The sequence below is a fragment of the Phyllopteryx taeniolatus genome, chromosome 3 (assembly GCF_024500385.1).
Source record: "Phyllopteryx taeniolatus isolate TA_2022b chromosome 3, UOR_Ptae_1.2, whole genome shotgun sequence".
NCBI classification, from domain to species: Eukaryota; Metazoa; Chordata; class Actinopteri; order Syngnathiformes; family Syngnathidae; genus Phyllopteryx; species Phyllopteryx taeniolatus.
The window spans coordinates 11,661,259-11,683,481 of record NC_084504.1 but is presented as its reverse complement, the minus strand read 5'-3'; the positions used below and the strand labels follow the sequence as shown (position 1 = coordinate 11,683,481).

The window sequence follows — 22,223 nt, the reverse complement described above, 5'->3', positions numbered from 1 at the left end:
ATGCTGCATTTTATATATATATATATATTATATATAAAAATGTGAGACCACTGAAAAACTGCCAGTTTCTAGGATTTTGCTATTTATAGATGTCAACATTGTGGACTCCATAAACAAATATCCAGAGCTGTACAAGTACTTAAAGAAAATTTTAATTTAAAAAAATGGTTTGAACATAAGATGCGCTTAAGTCATTTTTTTTTTAATAAAGACAGATGCAATGTGACTTAGAACTTAGCATTAGCATCGTAACTCTGAACGTTGCTGAGGCATCATGGGTAAAAATATTTGACAATGGACTAATCAGATTTTCTATTTTTAAAAAACTGCTGCTTGTGAACATCTTTCGGACGATTTATGATACGTTTAGTCCCATGACTTGCAGCAGGTTGAAATCCTGCCGTGACAGTTCAGTTTGATTGACAGACAGACATGACTAAGTCGTGAGGCTCTTCGCAGCTGGCTGCTCTGTTTCCAGCTCGTACTCTATCTCCACGTACGCTCGCTTCTTGTGCCCCACTGAGCCGTTGGCGGGAGATTTGCCTTTGTCACGTGACTTTTTCCTCCTCTTTGTAACTTCGTCTTCATCATCGTCAGTTAACATTTCCTCGTCGCTTTGCTCCGGATCCTCCTCGTCGCTGCTCGTCCTCAAGTTGTTCATGTCCTGAAACAAGACGCGACAAAGTTGTAGGCCTGAGCACAAGATTATCCGATTCTACCTTTTTTTCAATTCCCAAAATTGGATACATTTGATGTCAGGATTTCATGGTGTGAATGCTGATGAGAAATCACACATTTTGTACCCACCCCAAAAATATTTCATATTGCAGGCATCATTTTACTCCTTACACATTTCTCCACGGATTCAAACCATTCCCTTTTCCAAATTAAAAATATTAAAAGTTTACACTGATAGTGCTTGTATGTCTGAAATGTTCGGAAGGTGAAAGTTTGTAATTAGGTAATGCCTGCATACTGTAAAAACATGATTGCTTAAAAATTTGCGATGCAGCGAACGAAAGACCGCAATGTTTTTTGCTTGGGCCAAACCAATAAAATTATTGCTTTCAAAGCAATAAAATTATTGCTTTCCTTTATTTAATGTGATACTTTCATTCCTTTGTTGACATCTAGTGGCATATTTGTGGCAAGGAACAATGCCAAAGTAAATTGAGAGTTTCATTGAGAAAAAAGTAGTGCTTTGCTGGCAGTTTGATGCCAAGGATCTACTTTGAAGTGAGTTGAGGAGCATCATGTACAGAAAAGCCGTGCTCTGGTACCATCTTTTGGTATCTTGGTGCCAATAAACTACATTTGTTAGTTGATGATAGTCGTTCACACAAAAGTGGTGCCAAGGAACTGTTATAGTGAGTTGGAGCTTTATTTAGACAGTCGTGCTTCGCTGGCATCTTGATGCCAAGGAACAACATTGGAGTTGAGGAGCTTCATTTGAACAAACAGTAGTGCTTTGGCATGTTGTAGCATTTGGGTGTGTTGAGATCATTTAACAAAAGTAGTGCTTTGCTGCCATGTTGTGGCATCTATAGGGAATAAAATAAAAAAATTAAAAATGGAGTGAGGCGATAGTGTCTATTCGCTGATTTCACTGTATTACCAAGCCACACAGGTGAAAGGCAAACGTCGCACTTTCATGGCACCGCCAAAGTGTCACTTGATGACGTTTGTACCTCGAAGTCGTTGAGGTCGCACTCGTCTACTTCGTCGTCAGCGACAAACTCCCTCTTGCCGACGTCCTGCACAGGAAGTCCATCCATCAATGTAAACCCCTACTTTCTGGCAGCCATTGTGCGCCTCAAACCAGATCTCTGCGCTCACCTCATCATCCAACTCGACCTCCTCCTCCTCCTCCTCCTCCTCCTCCTCCTCACTCTCCTCGTCCTGCTGCTGCAGAGCTTTGTCAAAGGCTACAATGGGGAAGTTGTAGATGTCGCCATACTGGAAAGGGAAGACAGCATTAAAATGTGGGGCCACGTTTGAGGCGGTATGTCGGGATGGTTCGGCAGTGCTTGTTACTTACCGTTCCTTGCTTGAGCCTTTCCAGCAGTTCCTTCTCGATGGCGTTGTCCAACTGTGCCGCGATCAGAGCTTTTTCTTCTTTGCGCTTCTCCCGACGCTCAACCTTACGACTCAAAGGAACCAGCTTCCGCCTGGGGGACCACAAATGCGGATTTAAGACCACTTACATCCAGTTTTAAGACTTTTATTTTTAAAATCAAATTTAAGACTTTAAATACTCAAGGCAAATAAGACCTTTACAAGACATCTTACATCAAATTTAGGACGGAAGTAGGGTTGGGAATTGATAAGATATCGATATCAATGCTGTTGTCGATTCTGCTTATTGATCCAATTCCTTATCAAGTCTCTTAATGATTCCTGAGTAGTTTTATGAGTGGGGAAAAAAGTGGTTCTACACAGTCTTCCATAGCAAATTTTTTATTTTTTTTCAAAATGATGTCTGCACAAGACTTTCCTAGCAAATAACAGAGCAGGGTCTGATAAGCCTTTTTGAGTGGTGTACATTTTACCGAGTTTCTATTTACGTCTTTATATTGTCATTTAAGCCCCATTAAGAAATTATTAGTACAACTGCATTAATGCCAATGACTGTACTTACCTCACTAAAATCAAGGCATTGCAATAGCACAAAATAATAATGCTTTAAAGAAGAAATCAATTCCAAAATTAAAATATTTACTTAGCAATGACATTCCAACAATGCTTTATCTTGTGCCTTGATACTGTGTACCCTGTTTATTATGTATAAATATTGGCTGGTTGGTGTGAGGCTAAGCTTAGGGGAGCATCAAGTGTGTGTGCGTTGTGCTTGTGTAATATGATTTTTATTTACCTTTAACTATTTTGTATATTGGTGATTTTATTTTGAAAGGACCCCCTAAAAAATAGCTGCATTGCAAGGGGCTATCCTTGAAACAAATGCATATCTAATTAAATAACGCACAATATAATTTATTTTATTTTATTATTTTTTTATATAAAGGCAGGGGTCCCAAAACGTTTTAGCGCCACTGACCGTTTTCATGTGAATGCATTTTTCGTTATTTACAGCGATAAACACCATCATCTACAATATCTGTTATTTACACACACTGGCCGTATGCTGTATTCTGACAAGCGTTACAACAATGACAACGACACAGTGCCATAAAGTATCACGTGTTGGTGCGCGGCTTCATATTTTTCTGATGAATAAAGCTCTCGTTAGCGCACAGTTGTTGTCCGCGTATTATTGGACATAATAATCTGGCAAAGAAGCGTCACTCTGTCGTTGCCCTTGTTCTTTGACGCCATTCTGTGGTCCCGCTGTTGGTTTAATTTCGTTAGCTTTGGCTATCGACTTGTACGGAGTAAGGTAGGAGGCTAAAGTCCTTTTCACACTGCATTTGCTCAGTGGGAAAAGACTGCGTGACACAGCGGCGGCGACCACAGTGCCCCGGTGCAGCGTGCCCAAATTTGGAAGCGCTGACGTGGCAGCCTACCAGGAAGTAAAAGAGGAAAGTTTTCCCGCTGGAGAAGTCAGCAATCGACAACTTCGGCAAGCTGAATATTGCTTTTTATGACGGACCTAGGCGTATTGCGAAGTGTGTGTTGTAAATGCAACGTACCGCGAAGTGACGACGTGCGGGGAAATTAAAGTATTAAGGAGAACCGCCATTGTTGGAGATGTACAATTCCAATGGAATCGGTCAATTGGAACCGGTTCTAAGTCGGAACCCGTTTTCGAGTAAAGGCTTCTCTATACACGCGCGGTCGGTGACCGCGCTGACGTCACAGCGGCGATCCCGTGCGCAGTTTGCCTTTATACTCGAGCGCAACCCACACGTGCTGTTTTGAAAATGTGCTGCAGTTCTTCTCCAAGTCGGGGGTGTCGCTCTGGCTGGTATTGGTCAGGATACCACCAGATGGAGGTTCCTCTGCATTTTATGGCCAATTCCAGTAGCCATTTGTACTTCCTGGAACAAGGACCGAAGCAACAACAATGGCGACCGTGGAACAGTGCCTGCTAGAACAAATGGACCTAGCTGACCAGATGATGCGTTTAATTATATTGCAAAATCAATCAACGTGGCGCCGGTATGTGGAACCAAGGGGAAAGCTGAGTACGTCATCACAGCATGTGACTAAAATGGACCAATCACGAGAGATCTCTGCAGCATTCTGCGCGGCCCAATGCATCGGTCACGTGATTCAATGCGGGTGCCGTCGCCCGCGCGTGAGTATAGAGAGGCCTTAACACACAAAATCATTTCCATCAAATGTAAGACTTTGTATTCAAATTCAAGACAACTTATTTGAAATCAAAGACTTTAAAGACCTTTTTAAGATCCCTTCCAACAAACTCACAACCTTTAAGTTTACGCTGATCAAATTTCCAACTTAAAACTTTAAGACCCTTTAATTAAATTTCCATTTAAGACCTTTTAAAACCACTTGCATCCAATTTAAGCCTTTCAAGACCTTTTAGACACTTTCCAGACCTTTTTAAAAATATGCCCATCTAAGAAGAAGCTGCACGGCCAGCGCACTTACTGCCTCTTGAGGACAAGCTTGCGCATGCGGATCAAGTACTGCGTGATCTTGGTGAAGCGCTGTTTGCATTTGTGTCTGATGAAGCGAGGCCAGTATATCAGGTTCTCGTCGATCTGCTCCAGAGCCTTCTCGTAGTTCTTGCTCAGCTTCACCTGCATACACACACATTGATATTTACAATCAGCATCATTTTTTTTTTTTTTTTTAAACACTACACAGTTCACAACATGGAAACACTGACAGGACGACAAAGGCCAATACAAAAGTTGGTGCTGTAACAGGCTATCTGCAGATTTAAGTAAATCAAGTTTAAGTCCTTTATTTTATTTTTTTCTCTTTTAAAAACCTGTCCTTGGTCAGCTGCATGGCCGTGCAGAATGGTGGATCTGTATGCCTTTGTGCTGGAACAGTTTTGCTGTGCAACTGGGGAGTTTGAAACACTCACTCTGCTTCATTTGTATTATTTTTTTTAATTAATCTGATGTTTATTGAAAATGAAGCTGGACAGAAAACAGTTTTAGGGGACAGACAGGGCGACAGAGTGGACAAGGGGACTCGGGGTGAAAACCACAGCAGAACAATAGTGAGACAGTCTAGATATTTAAACACAAGTAACATTACAACAGTTAAGGCTTCTTTATACGCGCGTGGACGGCAACCGCGCTGACTTCACTGTGGCTATCCCGCAGGCGGTTTGCCTTCATACTCGAGCGCCACCCATGCGCGCTGTTTTGAAAGTGTGCTGCAGTTCTCCTCCAAGTCGGGGGTGTCGCTACGCCTGGTATTGGCTGGGCCGCCACAGGGTGGAGTTTCCTCTGCATTTTGGGGCAATTTCCGCTAGCCGTTTTTCCTTTCCTTATACCCGGTGAGGACATGCAATAACTAACCAAGAGAACCAGATAAGAGGACAGAAAAGGGTAGGACAGGATGTAGGAAAATGAGGAAGGAACAGACTGGAAACCAGCACATATGTATCAGCACCCGGCCCGGCGCCCGCCTCACCGTGCCAGTCCCCCAGGGTCCCCTGAATGCGAAATGAGTGTGCCCAATGTGCAGAGTATGTACAGTGTAGGTATCAAAGAAAGTGTGTAGTGTGTGCAGGGTTGGGCATCGAGAATCAAGAACCGACTGGAACGGGGACAATAGTCCCGGTTGTCCCGTAACGTTCAAATTACGAAATTTCCACTAATAACCCTAGTTAAACTTTGTTCCTCTCTGATGTACAAGTCTTGTCTCAGTGGAGATGTAGCGCTTATTCTTATTCTGACAGGGCTTTGGCACCATCATTGAGCGATCACTGTGCACATCTTATGTCACTGTAGTAGCCAATGTGCATCAAAACAATTCTTCTCACTTTGGCAGTAAAAGGAGAAGAGGGTCCACTGCAATAAGTCTATACACACCACTGCAGTACAGTTAATTATGGATATGTTCCCTTGTGCATATTTACAAACAAATATGGAGTTATTGCACTGGCTCACCCTCTCCCACAATTTGGCAGGAAACGCTGCCCGTTCGATCAACTTCATGTAGAGGAAACACTGACCTGTGTCGCCGGGATACAACATCACATCAGGTTAATATGCGCAGTCCGAACATTTCAACACGGCAGCGTTTCAACTCGCTTCCTCGCTGCACTGTACCTTTCTCCTCCCGGATGGTGGCATACTGACTGTTGGCCAGCGGACACGACGAGCGGTTACACAAACCGGTGATGTTGAACTCATTGCGACAGAAAGTTTGACTTTTGGTCCTGAAAAAGACAACAAAAATAATTTTCTGCTATTCTAGTAGGCTTTCCCTGATATTTTCTAGCTTTCTAGCAGAAGCCTGAAGGTTTTGTGCTGACACTGACTGCTATCATTACTCCTCTTTGTCAATTTATTATTATTATTTAATTAACAATTAATTTGAAGTTAGTTCTTTCCGTGTTGTGACATAATCCATAACATCGGCCCGTCACTGAATACATTTAACTTTAACATCTGTAAACAAATTAGATAAATGTAGGCGCGTTTCCTAATTAATACAAGATGTACTAACCGATATTACGTGTGCTTCGCTGTTCCACTCGGGACCACAACCAGGGCCACGACCCGCAGCACCTCAACGCGAAAATACAAAAGACCAGTGCAACAAATACGACACGGGCTGATTTGATGAGCAAAATTGTTGCTTAAATGTAAGAGTAGCAATACAGGATGTCTGCTCCAGAGGTGAGTAGAGTAGCCAAATATTGTACTCAAGTACGAATACTGTTACTTGACAATAATGTGACAAGTAAAAAGTAGTCCTCCAAAAAATTTCCCCGAGTAAAAAGTACACAGTGAACTTATTACTCAAATACTGAGTATGTAGTGAGTAACTTCAGATTTTTTAACCACAGCATGAACATCAATTAAAAAAAAAATTTAACTTACAAAATAAAATGCAAATTCTTATGTTGCTCTGTGTGTGTGTGCGCACGTGTGTGTGCAGGCAAAACTACAACAATACATCTGCGATTTACTGCACGGTGTTTTTTCAAGTTATAAGAGAGCTGGAATCCACGTTTGGGCAGAGAGCGCCAGACAAATACTACAATACAGGAAAGCTGTTGTTTTTGTTCGTCTAAATGGAAACACGAAAAGTTGCGCATCTTTGCCCTCTTTGTAACGACGACCATCCCAACATGGCCACCATGCAGGCACGACGATCAGCCGGGCTGGCTTATCTAGTTTTAATACCGATGGCCGTGAAGCCCAATCGAAGAGGTTGTGTGAGGTCATGTGACTTTCTTGTGTCGTTTTGATTGGTGAACTAGACTTAAACGTCCCTAATGCTTAAACTGGATCGGCGCAAACGGCACCAATGAGGAAGTCTAAGTCGTAGTCTCGCTCACGAAATAGTTGATAAATAAGCAATTGATAAAAGTAGCGATCGACATCTAGATCATCGTAATGGAGTAAAAGTAGCGTTACTTCTTAACAGCAGAAGCGGCGGAAGTGTTTTTACTGGTCTTGTCAACTCCTGTGATTTATCCAAACCCGGTCCCGAGCGCACAGGCAGAACCTCAGGCTGATGCGCCAGCATATTAGTCCGCTGCGGAGTAATATTCACAACTACATTTGTGTGTGGATGGTGGCTGTGTGTTTTCAAAATGTTTAATTCATGAGTTTCTGCAGTTTTGACAAAGATGAAAATGTTCCTCGATTTCAGCATCGAAAATCACACGTTCATAGGATTCAGACATGATAAAAAACTATATGGACGTGATTCACTATTATTATTGTTTTCTGTGAAGTTCTGATGATGCACTCACTCTCAGTTTGACCTGGAAAATGAGATGGCTCGAGCAGATGCCACTGAAAGATCTGAAAATGGCCTGTTTAAACATCCCATTTTCAACTAACAAGACTAACATAGGGGCACTGTTCTGCCAAAGAGTCAAGGTTTCGGTCACAAATTTTCTAAAACATTTACAATGATTTCTCCGCAAGACAATTTGGGCCCATTTTTGACATAAAAAGTGGCATAAAATCCTTAATTCCTATCCTATTCATATCACTTCTCTAGCCAACATCATCTATTTTGATACAAAGGTATTTTGAACATTTTAGTAACATACCTACGTAAATGAACATCATGAATTGATAATCACATTAAAGGTCATTTGAGCAAATTTGTTAATTTTATTAGAAGTGTATCAACCTGGTAGTCGTTCGCATTAATCAGTACCATGAGGTAGTGGTTTCAGAGGTTGGTGACCCCTACACTTTAGAGCAAATTAATTGAAGGTGTTAGAAACTTACTTGACTTTGAAAGAGCAGAACTGCCTGTTGCCTATAATGTCCCAAATGACCTGCATTGACACAAAACACAAGGTTACACGAGGAGAGAAATGGAACTTCAGTACCATGGTAGCTGGAAAAAGACATTTGCAACAACGAAGCCCTCATCACGCGAAACCTCCTAATTACTACTAAAGGCCATAATAAGGCGTCAAAGTAAGGTTATCGTTATACACAAACAATAAATGTTTGTTGTAGTTATAACGCGACAAATTTCACGCTAACGTTATCTAACTAGAAGTATTGGAACACTGACGTCGTCGTGTTGCATGTTGACTTTTTGTTCCCCGCGCCGCTCACAGCGTCACTCCTCTTCTCCAGCGGCGTGGAAAGAAAGATATCTATTTAAACGGACTTGAAATGGATTGGTTTCGGCTCACACGAAGCACATGGACCGGACGAGAGCCACCATCTTTATTTGCGCACGACGACAGACGTGGAGATATCGCGAGGTCTCGGAATTCCACGGCGAGACTGTCAAACATCGCGAGATCAGACGAAGTGCACAACCGTCCAATCCTTCTGGCGAGCACTGATTTTTTTGGAAGAAATGTCAATTTACGGCCCACCATGAGTTATTAGGATTCCCACAAATTTTCCAGGCAGGACGCGCCCTACTCCATTGTAAATTGCTCTTTTTGTGGAAACCATCCAGAAACACTTCTGGATCTGCTCACACTTTTGGAAAACTTTCAGTGAATATGTCATTATGCTTCCTTACAAACACTTCTCTGTAAAATAGGGAAATATTTTTTTTTCAGATTTTTATTGCATATATATATTTTTTTTAGAGAGAGCGTGTTAAAGAAGTATTTTACATTGCTAATAATAAGGGTAAAAAATAAAATACAAATTAAAAAAAACATCCGCAAACATAAATGTTGATGTCTCATTTGTTGGATAACCCTCCAATAGACTTTTGGACATAAAAGCATTCGAATTAATCCGATGTGTCAGAGGCTGCATTTCAATTTACTACTACCAGTCATGCGCTACATATTTGCATAAAAAAAAAAATGGCTCATGGTCAGATGGTTTAAGGCACAATGCGTAACAAGATCAGGCCAGTACCTCTCACGTAGTAACCGTGAACACACCAATCATCACTTGCATGAACCAGAAAGATCACGACGACCACACGGCGCTCACACCTTCTATACCAGGTACCCAGCTTTTACACTCATGGTCTGCGCATTTAAAATTTCGGCGCAGCGTTATTGTGACGTCACATCACCGTTACGCATTGCCAAACGTGCCCGCGCAAGGACGTGACGAGATTGTTTCACGAGAAGAAGGTGAAGTAAACGGTCACCAGCCGGCGTGGTGCATTGTGGGTCAACGCTAACCCTGAGAGGAATTTGTCGACGTCGCGGCTGGCCTTTGCGCATGCGCGAGATAGAAGTCGCATCACTGTGACATGTAACGGTGTCAAACAATTACAGTTGTTTAGGACACGGGCCAGCTATGGGCGCAATTATTTCTTCCGGAATCTCTGGATCGTTATTTATTTTTTATTTTTTATTCTTGAAACCTGATTGTGACGTCATTGTGAAACTGAAAGACACATGATAAAGAACACAGTAAGTAAGGAAATGCAGCAGAAAATATCCATCCATCCATCCAGTTTCTGTTCTGCTTATTTTCACTAGGGTCGCGGGCGTGCTCGAGCCCATCTCAGCTATCGGGGTACACCCTGAACTGGTCGCCAGCCAATCGCAGGGGATAAAAACAATTGGAAGGAATTTTAAAAGCGCTACAGTGAGTTAAAAAACAATATTAAAAGCACTAAAAAGTACAGCAATCAGCTGGTTTGGGTAAAAACACACTTAGGACCCTGGGGTTAAGAGTGGAGTTTATAAGCTAGTAAGGGTTTTCAAATAAAAACGTTGTTAAAGGTTAGCTTATATAAGACAACTGAAACAACAATGATAAATACTGTACATTTTCTAAAGCACATATACAAAGAACACATAAAATAAATATATATAAAAGGATTGCAGTCAAATTAAAACAATAATAATTGTCCTACTTTGAAAATCTCTTACAATTATCTGACAGCTAAAGTTAGCCTACTAATATTTACCCAAAACGTTTTAGAATATTAATGTTAATCTTCAGCTAAAATGTTTGAAATTGAGATCATTCTATCTAATATTCTATTCATTATATATATATATATATTTTTTTTTTCAGGATGATCATATAACAAGTGAATCAATTTATCACTTACTATAATTGATAAGAACGTTAATCAACATTTAATGTAGTTTACCATTAGAACCGCTTTTATATGTCACTCATGTCACTCTCCACTTTATCTCTGTGCTCGGCTGACGCTGACAGCAGTGCTTCCGCTACTGGCAAGGGCATCATTATACAGTGTTCAATTTTCACAAGGTATGAAGTTAAATCAATCAGTCAATATTTTACTGTGACTGAAGGTTTTTCTTTTTACAATTCAATAGTCAAATAAAGATTTGTTCTTCATATCAATTCATCCCACAGGAAAGAGTTGTTTATTTGTTGGCTATATCCAATGTTGTGTTGGCACTACTATGTAATAATATATTTTTTTGTGTGTTTAGTGAATAATGCTGAAGATAGCAAACTTCCTCCTGAAAAATCACATACTAAATGCCAATCGCAATTTTTTTTTTTTTTGAAAAGAAACAAGCAAACAAAAAACCTTGCGATTATGAGTATTTTCCCAAATCGTTCAGCCCTACTCTTGATTCATGACGAGGTAGTTTTAATTGGGCTCACATTGTTAAAGCTTATCAGCTTCCCAGTGACAAGGACTGGCTAAGTGTGGCTAAAGATTTAGCCACTAAAACACACGTGATGTTGCGGCTAACTACACACGTGTGGCTGGGAGATTTTTATACTGTTTAGCCACATTGGCGAAGAGGTTTCATGACTCAGTGCCAACCCTGCTAACAACCTCCATGCTTTTTAATGCTAATCGTATTGACGCTTACAACCTCCCGCTGAAGTTTGGAGGCTAACAGTTTTGATGCCAACAACGTCCTTGCTCAAATTTGAATGCTGAGGTTTTTCTATAAGGTACAACAATGGTTTATTTATGTTAACAGTTTCGATGCTAACAGGTTTTATGCTATACTAACAGAGCTTATTGGTTAGTAGCTGCAGGTGTCATCGTGGTAGCATCTGTCACGTAACGTGTTGAAGCAGCTGGACGCTAGAGAAAAGTTAGACTTTATGGAGCCGTGGTGCAGTTTTCGACACGCTCGTCACATCTGTTTGAGGGGGCCCAGCCGGCTAGCCGGCGGCTACGGTGGCAACGGCTAGCCTGCGCGCTTAGGACGTGTGTGTGCTTGCCCACCGCGGATGTTTAAATAGCCGCGATGCTAACATTGGCGCCTTCACTGGATGCCTGCGTGAAAGACGCCGCCATCATGTTCAGGATGCTCGCTTTGGCCTGTGAGTATACCGCTAACATTTTAACATTGAGTTTACATTGATGACATCATCACACTTTTAAAAAATGCATTTACATTAAACAGCAATTTATTTTTGTTAGTATATTAAGTGTTTTTCACTTTTAACCCTCAAGGCTAGTTGTATTTTACTACCCTTCAGCTCATAACCATTTTTTTTGAAACATCTCTTTTAGGAAAAATAAGAATATGACATGAAATTAAGTGTGTGTGTATATGTGCTTTATTTATTATTATTATTTTTTTAATTTCCAGTGGTTTCTGCGCTTTACTTCCTCTCTCACACGACTGGTAAGTTTCATATAAACACAAAATGATTTTGGTGACGTTGATGATGATGATGATGATTTTTTTCAGAGGGCGAAGTGGTCTATGCGTGTCACAATGACACAGCTGTGATGTCATGTGGTAATAAAATACACACATTCTTGTTTATATGACACCGTACGTACGTACGTACATGTGTGTTTATCTGCGTCTGTTTTGTGCATGTTTTTTTTCTGAGCATGGGTGTGTATGCACATTATTTTAATGTTTTGTATATTTGTGTTTTGTGTGTATGATTTGTCTGGATGTATGATTTGTCTTTGTGTATTTTTGTGCATCTTTACATGTCAGTTTTATTTTTTTTTCAGCATGTGATTTTTGTGTTTGTTTGTGTGCAGTGTTGGGGAGTAACTAATTACATGTAACGAAATTCATTAAATTACCAAATGTATGTATTACATACTGGGATATACTGTGTACTGTAATTCAATTACAGTTGCTTTTGGAAATTTCCATGATTACAATTTTAGTTTCATTTGAAAAATAGCTGCAAAAGTGCTGTTTTTTTTCCCATATAATTTCCTCCTTCTAAAGCTGATACTTGTGATTGGCTCTCTCTGGTCTTGTGCCATTCTGCCATACTCTCAAACGTAACATATTGTTCCCAAATATGACCTCAAAGCCCAGCTTGTGGTGTAATCTATTAGTTTGTCTGAGATTTTGAAAAGGTTAGACTCATTTTTTAACACATAAAAGAAGGCTGACTTTTGAACAGTTTCAACTTTATCATTTTTAAAAACTTTTTATGCCACATTCACTTATCTGGGTTGTCATACAAAGGGATTTTGTCTAAACTGTGCGCATTTGTCATGAGGTCAACCTGGTATCATGTTTTCCCACATGCTGTTCACATATGTATAATGCAACAAACAACCTTTATTATGTATTTACATTTCATCATGTTTTGTTTTCGGTTTATCATTTTGTGGAAAGAAAAAATATGTGGTTATTTCCAGAATAATGATCTTTGCTTTGAATCCACTTTTTTCGATGAAACCCCTGTTGTAATTGTAACCAACTACATGTCCAAAGTACTGTAATATTTCCAGCACTGCCTTTGTGTTGTGTTGTTTTGTGTGTTTGGCATTTTCTGTGTGTGCGTGTGATTTTTGTGTTTGTGTGTCCTTATATGTTTTGTGTGCGTGTGTCTGTGTGTGTTTTGTGTAAATATGTTCATGTGTGAGTGTGTTTTGTGTGTGTCTGTGAACAGATGTGTTAATGTTTCTGTTGTGTATGTGCGTGTGCAGAGTCGGGCTTTAAGATCCACTTGGACCACATTCTATACAAAGTGGGCGTGGGCACACGCTGCGGGGAAGGCAAGCATCACCCTGATGACGGCGAGGGCGTCTTCTGTTCCTTCCCGTGGGCCGAGATGGTGGTGGAGGACCTGTGAGAAGACCACACGCATACACCTGAGCGGAAACAGGAAGTGACGCTGTCTGACGTGTGTGTGTTTGTGTGTCGCCTTAAGCTGCGGGAACCGACGGTCCTGCGAGGTTCCCGTCACCGAGGTAGTGTTTGGAGAGTATCCCTGCAAGGAGAATACACGATACCTGGAGGTGGCCTACACCTGCGTCGCACAAGCGCCGCCACCACCCCCACCGGCACCCGCCAAAGCTGACTGTACGTGCGTGCGCACACACAAGCACACACGCACGCACACACACTGAGCTGTTGTGTTGTTTTGTAGGTGACGACAGCACTGCCTGAGCGTTTTCATCATGGAGACCTCACTTCCTGTTGGAGCAGGATGATGATGACCATGATGATGATCTTGATGATCATGATGTCGTAGTGTAGTTTATTGAAGATGGAATAAAACATAATTTCACACATTGACTTATGTCTTTTTATGTTTTAATAACTAATGAAGACAACACACATTCTTGTATTTACGTCCCTGTGGATACACACATCAGTCAGTGTGAGTACACACACTTTCATGCCCTGTTGTGTACATCTATTTTAAGACAATGCACTTTTTTTTAAACCCTGTTCTGTTCATCTGCAAGGCCTTGCAGAATGGTGGATCTTTTCTGCTGGAACAGTTTTGCTGTGCAACAGGGGTGTTTGAAATACTCCCTCTGTTTATTTTTAATTTTTTTAAATTACACTGCTGTTGATTGAAAATGCAGCCGGACAGAAAAGGGTTTTAGGGGACAGACAGAAGGACAGAGTAGACAAGGGGACTGGGGTAGAGAACCACAGCAGAACAATAGTGAGACAGTCTCGGTATTTGAACACAAGTAACATTACAACAGTCAAATCGTGTTATTATTTGTGGTTGGGGGGACACCCGGTGAGGACATGCAATAACTAACCAAGAGAACAAGATTAGAGAAGACAGAAAAGGGCAGGACAGGATGTGGGAAAATGAGCAAGACAGTGCTACTGACTAAGGGTGCGGTGGGATTTTAATGTCTAAACACCTGTAAGAACCTGTGAGTTGATATGTTAGTATAACCTGTGTTGTTATTAGTGGTCCCAGCACAAGCAATTCAAGCCTATAGTGTGTCTATGGAACTTATTAGTGAATGCACTGCATCCACCTGACCAGTGCCAAAGGGAGGGGCACAGGCACTGGATAACCAGAGAGCATGGGGGCCCCAGCCACCAATAGGGCCCAACAAAGGAGCCAGCAGCCACAATACACATTCATGTTGCGGTGGTAAGCATACACCCATATTCTTGTCTTTATGTTCATGTGGGTACACACATTGGTAAGACTACACACACACACACACTCTTGCCTCTATAGCCTGGAGGGTACATTTGGTGGTAATACAACACATTTTCTTGCGTTTATGCCCAAGAGAGTTAATGCATTGAAAATAATACACCTATTATTGTCTTTATAACTGTGTGGGTACCTCCTTTTTACATATAGCTTTTTTTTCTTTTTTTTTTTTGCATGTTGTTACTCGCAAGGCCAGCTTAGAAGCTTTTGGAGGTTCTTTTTCTTGCAGGCGTCCTTGAGAGGCATGCATAAGCCCTCTAATAAAGCAGTGCCTGGAGCAGGTCGCAGCTGGAGAATGCAGATTACTTACGTGGTCTACACCTGAACATCACAAAGAGTGAGGGGCCTAGCCCCAAACGGATCTTCCAGATCCTGGAGCCTGGAATGTAGAATGGAGAAAAAGGTTGTGCAATCAAAACACCTGCTTGAGGCTCATGGACAGCTGACGACTGTGACAAGAACAAAACAAAATATGTACACACACACACATACACACACACGCGCACACACGCAATGCACAATCAGATGCATAGTGTGTTCAGGCGTGCCGTAGTACATTCTATTGTCTCTGTGGTGCATTCATGTGCATCTCTAGGTGCTTTCTAATGCGGTTTCAGCTAGATTTGATTGTGTCTCCAGTGTGTTCTATTTTGTCTGTGTCACATTCAAGCGTGTCTCTGGTGTGTTTTATGTGTTTGTTTTGTGTTGAGGTGCGTCCCTGCTGCGTTCTACAGTATTGCACCTGTGGTGCTTTCAGGTCCATCCCTGATGCCTTCTTTTTGTGTTTGGTGTGTACATCAGGTGCATCCCTGGAAACTGGCCTATTTCCCAGAAACCTGGAATGCAGCATTAGTTGTGGTGTGTAGTTTTGCATCTCACTGGAGCCCTCCATTGGTTCCCCAGGTAATTAATCTAACAAAAATAAACATCACATTTACGTTCAGGAATGACAGTCATTTTGTTTAGAATAGCTCCCATTTTCAGGGACACTGCAAATACTGTATAACCCTCCAGGAACGCATCTCAACTCACCTGAACACACCAGAGACACAACATAATGTACCAGGGACAAACCTGAATGCACCAGAGGCACAATAAAACTCTTTCAAAAATCATAACTATAGGTCCTTTTGGCAATAAAAAGATTCTGTGCCGATGACTCCTTTATCTTACTGGAGACAAAAAGCCAACAAATGCTAAGAAATGCGCAATCATTACACAAAAACATCACATGCCACATACGCAAATAACCTTACAATTAACTTTTGAGAATTATATGACATGTATGAAGACAATTTTACAGACTAACAACACGGAACTCTGCGGTGTAAACAGCCATGCTTTCCCCAACACACACATGCACGCACACATGCACGCACACACAGACAGGCTTACAAGGCGACTTGGTCCAACTAGTACCTGCCCCACACATTCCCCCAGAGGCCTAACAACACACTTTTTTGCATACAGGCAGGAAATAGTGGCTTCTCATTGGCTGTAAAAAAATGACATAACAATAACAACGCATGTACATATTTACATGAATTATAAATAGTTCACATGCAGATGTTAATGTGGATCAAACAAATAACCTACTTGTATGCTCATATACTTTGTATTTTTGTAGCTGTCTGATAGCCAATCAAAACACTCCTACGGACAGGGAGGAATTTGTAAGACAGCCTGAGGTTCCTTTACCTGGCATGTTAAGTGCAGCACAGCAGCTGTTTGCCTCACCCCATCCCCAAACTTCCAAAACAACACAAACAGACCCGTGCTGCTTCATTTACACAAAGTTGGGCTCGCCAGTCACACCTAAATGCACCAGACACGCACCTGAACACATCAGAGACCCTCTACAACGCACGAGGGAGTCACCTGAGATGCACATACACACACTTTAACGCAACTGAACATAGAAGGACACACGAGAAATTACACCTAAACGCACCAGAAAGAACACATAAACACAGCAGAGACTCACCTGAAAGCACCAGAGACACTCCTGAACACGGGACTCTCCTGAACACGCCAGAGTCGCACTTGAACGCACCAGGAATACACCTAAAAACACCAGAGACAGCCCTGAATGCACCAGAGACATACCTGAACACATCACAGACACACAGGTAAGATGTGTACACTGCCACATGCTCAACTCTGTGCTTGTGTGAATGTGTATATAGTGTGCATGCAATGTATATACTGTATGTATATTGATATATACTGTAACTCTGGACGCATTAACACTCTGATATTAAGCTCCTTCTCCTTGATCCTCTCATTAACACAATGAATACACGTTTAAACCTGTCAACCACATAATGTGAAGCTAACCCAAACCACTTGAACTAGAAAATTAAATTTAATGATAGTTTAGCTATTGAGGCGGCACAGTGAACGACTGGTTAGAGAGTCTGCCTCACAGTTCTGAGGACCGGGGTTCAATCCCCGGCGCCGCCTGTGTGGAGTTTGCATGTTCGCCTGCGTGGGTTTTCTGTGGGCACTCCGGTTTCCTCCCACATCCCTAAAACATGCCTGGTAGATTAATTGACGACTCTAAATTGCCCCGTAGGTGTGAATGTGAGTGCGAATGGTTGTTTGTTTGTATGTGCCCTGCGATTGGCTGGCAACCAGTTTAGGGTGTACCCCGCCTCCTGCCCGATGATAGCTGGGATTGGCTCCCCTGGTCATCATTCCAGTCTTCCAATCCAGTACTACTGACACCGACTTCCAAGAAATGTTGTACAGACCTGTCAACCATGACAGTCCTACAAAATCCAGCGCCTTGAGGTATTAACAATCTGGTCTACCCCGGCAGGCCAGCCACCTTGTTTGCGGTGATGAGCAGGAAGGTTTGTCAGTGGGATTTAGGAGATCTTGAAGTATTCCTTTTACTGCCTGACATATTCTCAGTTAAGTACAGGCTGCTTCCATCTGCACTGCAAAAAACTAAGACCAGGGAACTAATTGGTGTTTGATGGATTGGCAAAACCACCATGCTACCAGAACACCGAGCGGTAGTCTTAGCAATGAAGGTGCTCATTATCCCCCTTACCCTGCCGTTCGGGTTGAAGGCAAAATTATGCCGGAGGTCTGAGGTGGAAAATGAACATATAGGTGACTCAGTTTGGCAACCTGTGTGGCTTGTTCAGGCTGGCGGTCGGGGGTCCTAGGCACTTGCCTATGAGAAATTTCACGAGGCCTGGCTCCAGGTTGAGGACTCTAAGTGTCCTGCGTCTGGGCAAGGTACGGTCTCTGAACAGTTGGAGGGGAATTTCCAGAGGTATGAGTTAAAACTTGACAAACAATAGGCGCAGCAACACAATCCCAGCAAACACTCACTTTCCGCTCAGGCCTGCCTCCTCATCCAAGTCATCATTAGGTGGTGACCAGTGACAGACGGTTGACACAGAAATCTAATAACACCACAAAAGTTTAGATCAAGGAGGCCAAATTATAGGCCTCCATTGTCTTGGGCAACAGGGGTGTGAAAGTCCATCCATCCATCCATCCATCCATTTTCTGTACCGCTTATCCTCACTAGGGTCGTGTATTGTTAATGACAAAGCCTATGTGGCTACCTGGTTACAAAGGTGTAACGTAGAAGGCACCTAAAGAAAGACTGTCTGGAAACAGTTTGATGGTTCTTGTTTAAAATATCCTCTGTATCATTGCAGATCATCACTCCCCTGGAGAGAAAGTATTCAGTGTGGATTGGGGGCTCGATACTGGCCTCGTTTCCCTCATTCGAGGAGCGGTGGGTCACCAAGAACGACTATGACGAGTCCGGACCCTCCACCGTGCACCGCAAGTGCTTCTAGCACCATCAGCTGCAAAACAGCTCAAACAAATTTACCGACTGTTTACTGATAATCTGCTTTCATACTAATAAATCCTTGACCTTCTGCATTGGTCTAATTTGATTGTAAAGCATCACAGCATTCTTCCTGCCACGGAGGATTGCATACAAAAATAGTGCTGTTTCGTTTGCCTCGTTTGCCTCGTTTGCTCGCCGTGAGCCGAGCGAGTCGGCTGGGAGCGGAAACTGAACTGTGGAAGCGTTCCGTCACTCACTTCTGAATCTTCGGCGAATGACCAGCGTGCAGGCGTGGGACTTCAATAAACTTACTGCAATGCGATTTGCGATTCACCAGCATTGTCACTCACTTCAGTGAAGGACCAATGAGCAGTGAGTGTCAGGCAGCACTGTGCAGGCGGGGGAGTTGACTTAACTGAACTGAGTGATTCGTTCAGTGAACTGGTGTATTGAAGAACTGAAGAGTTCATTGAATTTATCGTTCGCGTGTGGCTGTTTATGTATGTATACTGTATGTTTGTGTACGTACGTGTGAGACTCCATTTAATGTTGTTTCAGTGTGTCCTCAAATGTCCCCAGCATCTGTAAAGCGGTCATGTGACGCCCGTCTATCAGGTTTGACACGCCTGATGGATGCGTGAACGTTGACAGCTCTGAAGCTAAAGCACTAAACACTCGATTTCTAATCTGGTTGTCTGTAGTGACGTCGCCATCAAGAATTTTGAGCACGGTAGCAACAGATTCATAAGATCCCTCTTGATGACAAAAATCTGTTGTGTTTGGGTTATGTTGCCAGCTATAATTAAAAAGGTTTAGTTCTTTCTTTTATATCTTAAAAAAAAAATTGACTAATCCAACGAAATCTGAGTGTGAGGAGGATAAATCGATTGGATGACTTGTGAATCGTTACACAGAGAAGAGTGCAAAACTTCCTACTGGCATAGTAGCTATTGGATTGATGGATTCGGATTTGGTTATCGGGGTTCTTTTGACACAGGTAGGCTATGTATAAAACGTTTGGTAGGGATGTTTTGGAAAGAGCTGCCTTACAATCAGCTCAGCACACCAGAGAGCACGCCCAGCGCTGAAACAAAAGCAAAACAAGACAGCCAACAATTTCAAAATAAAACAGAAAAAGACTCAATCACAAATGTTTGGTGTCCAATGTTGTTCAATGCAGACTGCTTAAAATGATTTGACATGTCACCCTTTAGATGGACAATCCCGCCCTGGTGTTTGATAATGGCTCCGACACAAGCAAGGTCGGTTTCGCTGGGAAAGACTCCCCTCGCTCGGTCTTCCTAATCGTTGTGGGCTACCCCAAAGTTTCGGTAGGAGGGCGGGCACTGTAATAGGTTGGAGGCCAGGTGGAAGAAGATATAAACAGCAGTACGTTTGTATGCAGGATATGATGAGGGGCTCCGGCAAGGAGGCTACTTTCGTGGGCAATGAGGCGCAGAGCAAGAGGGGATTCCTGAACCTGCAGTACCCTATCGAGCACGGCATCATCACCAACTGGGACGACATGGAGATGGTGATGATGGCGAGTCTTTCTGAAATTTTAGCTAACCAAGTCCCAAGTCCTAAAACTGGCGACTTAAGTCTGACTCGAGTCAATTCATGTGACTCACACCCCCCACCTCTGGCATTTGGAGGTTCAGATCTGGCATCAATCCTTCTACAACGAGCTCCGTGTGGCCCCTGAGGATCACCCAGTTCTGCTGACCGAGCCGCCCCTCAACCCTAAGCTCAACAGGGGTACGCTCTCCCTCACGCCATCTTGTGTCTAAACCTGGCGGGCAGAGACCTGACGGACTACCTGGTGAAGATCCTTCTCGAGCGAGGCTACGGCTTGACCACCACTAGTACTGCCAACTTCCTTTTCTCACTCCAGTTACGCTGTGTAAATCAGGTCATAACAGTTTGGGATTTTTCATGAGTTTTAAATTTATTTTGACTTTTTGTTTTTCCATATTCAATTAGTTTTAGAGCAGCATTGCTGTTTTTTATTGTGTGAATGCTGAAGAACCCCCTTCTCGAGGTAAGTCAACAACTGATTAATATATAAAATGGTCATTCACCAGCCACACGTGGCAACAACAACACCCCTCACGTAACCACCACCAGGGGACACACCCACCGGAGACATAAATAGGGGGACTCCACACTTAAATTTAGAACTGAAGAAGTCTTTTGGATGAAAGGTGAAATGTCGTCAACAACCAAGACGTGTCTAGTTGCCTCCGTTTCAGTTTTCCTGACGCTTAAGATAATGTTTTGGCCTCATGTTAAAAACTTTTGCAGGGGAGCGTGAGATCGTGCGGGACATCAAGCAGAAAGTTACCTACGTGGCGCTGGACTTCGAGCAGGAAATGAAAAACGCGGAATCTTCTTTAAATCTGGCGAGCTACGAGCTTTGCGACAGGATACTCATCGAACTCGGCAACGGGGCGTTCCGATGCCCCGAGCTGCTCTTCCAGCCCAACTTTATCGGTTAGTATGGATGCTGAACTACATCCTGTTGCTGAAGAGCATTTGTCTTTGCAAATCAATATGCAACATTAAAGTGGTGTGTGCACTTCTTGAGCTAAGGTAAGGAGGTAGACGTCATCCACAAAATGACATATGACAGTCTCATGAAGTGCGACAATGAGCTCTGGAAGGACTTGTTCGGCAACGTGGTATTGTCGGGCGGCAGCACCATGTTCCCGGGCCTCGTCGAGAGGATGGAGAAGGAGATTTCTGCACTGGTCCCGCCCAATGTGCAGATCAAAGTAAGACTTGTTCCTGTTGATCATACATTTTTTTCTGACCCCTAGTGTGGGTTGTGAGCAGAGCCGGCCCAAGGCATACCACTAGGTAGCTGCCAAAAGCAATTAACATTCAACAGACCCAGGAGTAGTATTTAATTTTTTTAGAGTAGCTAGATAATTGCTCGTCTAAAAGCTCCCCCATCTCGCTGCAGGTCATTGCTCCCCCAGAGAGGAACTATTTGGGGTGGATTCATGGTTTCACTCTTCTCCTTCAAGGAGCAGTGGATCACCAAGGAATACTACTACGAGGCCGGGCCCTCCATCATCCACCACAAGTGCGCCTAGAAACGTCCACATTTGATGCCACGCGGCAGCCCAAAGAGTTGAAATGTTTGCATGCAAAAGCGCTGAAACCTTTGAATGTTTTTGAAGGCATCGTTTCTGAATTGACTTATTGCCTTTATGACCATGTCGAAATGTCTTTGGGCAAGATACTGAACCCCCAGTTGCTCCTGATGCTGCGATATCGGTAGATGAATGAGGAGACTGTTAAAATGCTTTGTGAATGTTGACGGTAGAAAAGAAGACAGCCCATTTATGATTGACCATTTACTATGAACAGTATTTACACAACATCAACAACTACAGAAGTATTTAGTACTGTCTAAATACATATTCACAGAATGCCATTCGTGAATCTGCCTCTTTATAGATTTCACTAGAGCC

The 22,223-nt window shown here is 42.6% G+C and overlaps 2 protein-coding genes, 1 non-coding gene and 1 pseudogene across 5 annotated transcripts; 2 read left to right on the top strand and 2 right to left on the bottom strand.

Moving 5' to 3' along the window:
• Positions 1 to 136: 136 nt before the first annotated feature.
• On the bottom strand, positions 137 to 8,852 carry mak16 (MAK16 homolog (S. cerevisiae)). Its single transcript, XM_061769247.1, has 9 exons — positions 8,659 to 8,852; positions 8,364 to 8,413; positions 6,216 to 6,325; positions 6,054 to 6,118; positions 4,573 to 4,724; positions 2,039 to 2,168; positions 1,837 to 1,956; positions 1,689 to 1,754; positions 137 to 664 (listed from the first exon to the last, which is right to left on the bottom strand). Exons 1-9 carry the CDS (start codon positions 8,671 to 8,673, stop codon positions 437 to 439), a joined length of 936 nt encoding a protein of 311 aa, XP_061625231.1. The 5' UTR covers positions 8,674 to 8,852; the 3' UTR covers positions 137 to 436.
• Positions 8,853 to 9,427: 575 nt separating this feature from the next.
• Positions 9,428 to 9,528, bottom strand: LOC133475898 (small nucleolar RNA U13). The gene has a single exon (XR_009787985.1). It is a non-coding gene; the product is annotated as a small nucleolar RNA U13 (small nucleolar RNA).
• A 258-nt stretch (positions 9,529 to 9,786) lies between these two features.
• On the top strand, positions 9,787 to 14,026 carry LOC133475832 (L-rhamnose-binding lectin CSL1-like). Of its 3 annotated transcripts, none has more exons than XM_061769277.1 (7): positions 9,787 to 9,982; positions 10,052 to 11,843; positions 12,116 to 12,151; positions 12,218 to 12,268; positions 13,435 to 13,576; positions 13,659 to 13,810; positions 13,878 to 14,026. In XM_061769277.1, exons 2-7 carry the CDS (start codon positions 11,768 to 11,770, stop codon positions 13,895 to 13,897), a joined length of 477 nt encoding a protein of 158 aa, XP_061625261.1. In that variant the 5' UTR covers positions 9,787 to 9,982; positions 10,052 to 11,767; the 3' UTR covers positions 13,898 to 14,026. The 3 variants fall into 3 exon arrangements, with proteins under 3 accessions (XP_061625261.1, XP_061625259.1, XP_061625258.1); XM_061769275.1 differs by having other exon boundaries at positions 10,027 to 11,843; XM_061769274.1 differs by having other exon boundaries at positions 9,787 to 11,843.
• Positions 14,027 to 19,958: 5,932 nt separating this feature from the next.
• LOC133475817 (actin, non-muscle 6.2-like) lies at positions 19,959 to 21,960 on the top strand (annotated as a pseudogene).
• Positions 21,961 to 22,223: the final 263 nt, after the last annotated feature.

Excerpts from the sequence above, each read along its gene's own strand:
- mak16 (XM_061769247.1), bottom strand. Across the intron at positions 4,725-6,053 it reads CTGCCAAATTGTGGGAGAGG|GTGAAGCTGAGCAAGAACTA; the intron begins GTGAGCCAGTGC and ends GTGTGTATGCAG. Across the intron at positions 1,957-2,038 it reads AAAGGCTCAAGCAAGGAACG|TATGGCGACATCTACAACTT; the intron begins GTAAGTAACAAG and ends TTCCCTTTCCAG.
- LOC133475832 (XM_061769277.1), top strand. The coding sequence starts at position 11,768 with ATGCTAACATTGGCGCCTTCACTGGATGCCTGCGTGAAAGACGCCGCC. Across the intron at positions 12,152-12,217 it reads CTTCCTCTCTCACACGACTG|AGGGCGAAGTGGTCTATGCG; the intron begins GTAAGTTTCATA and ends GATTTTTTTCAG. Across the intron at positions 12,269-13,434 it reads CACAGCTGTGATGTCATGTG|AGTCGGGCTTTAAGATCCAC; the intron begins GTAATAAAATAC and ends GTGCGTGTGCAG.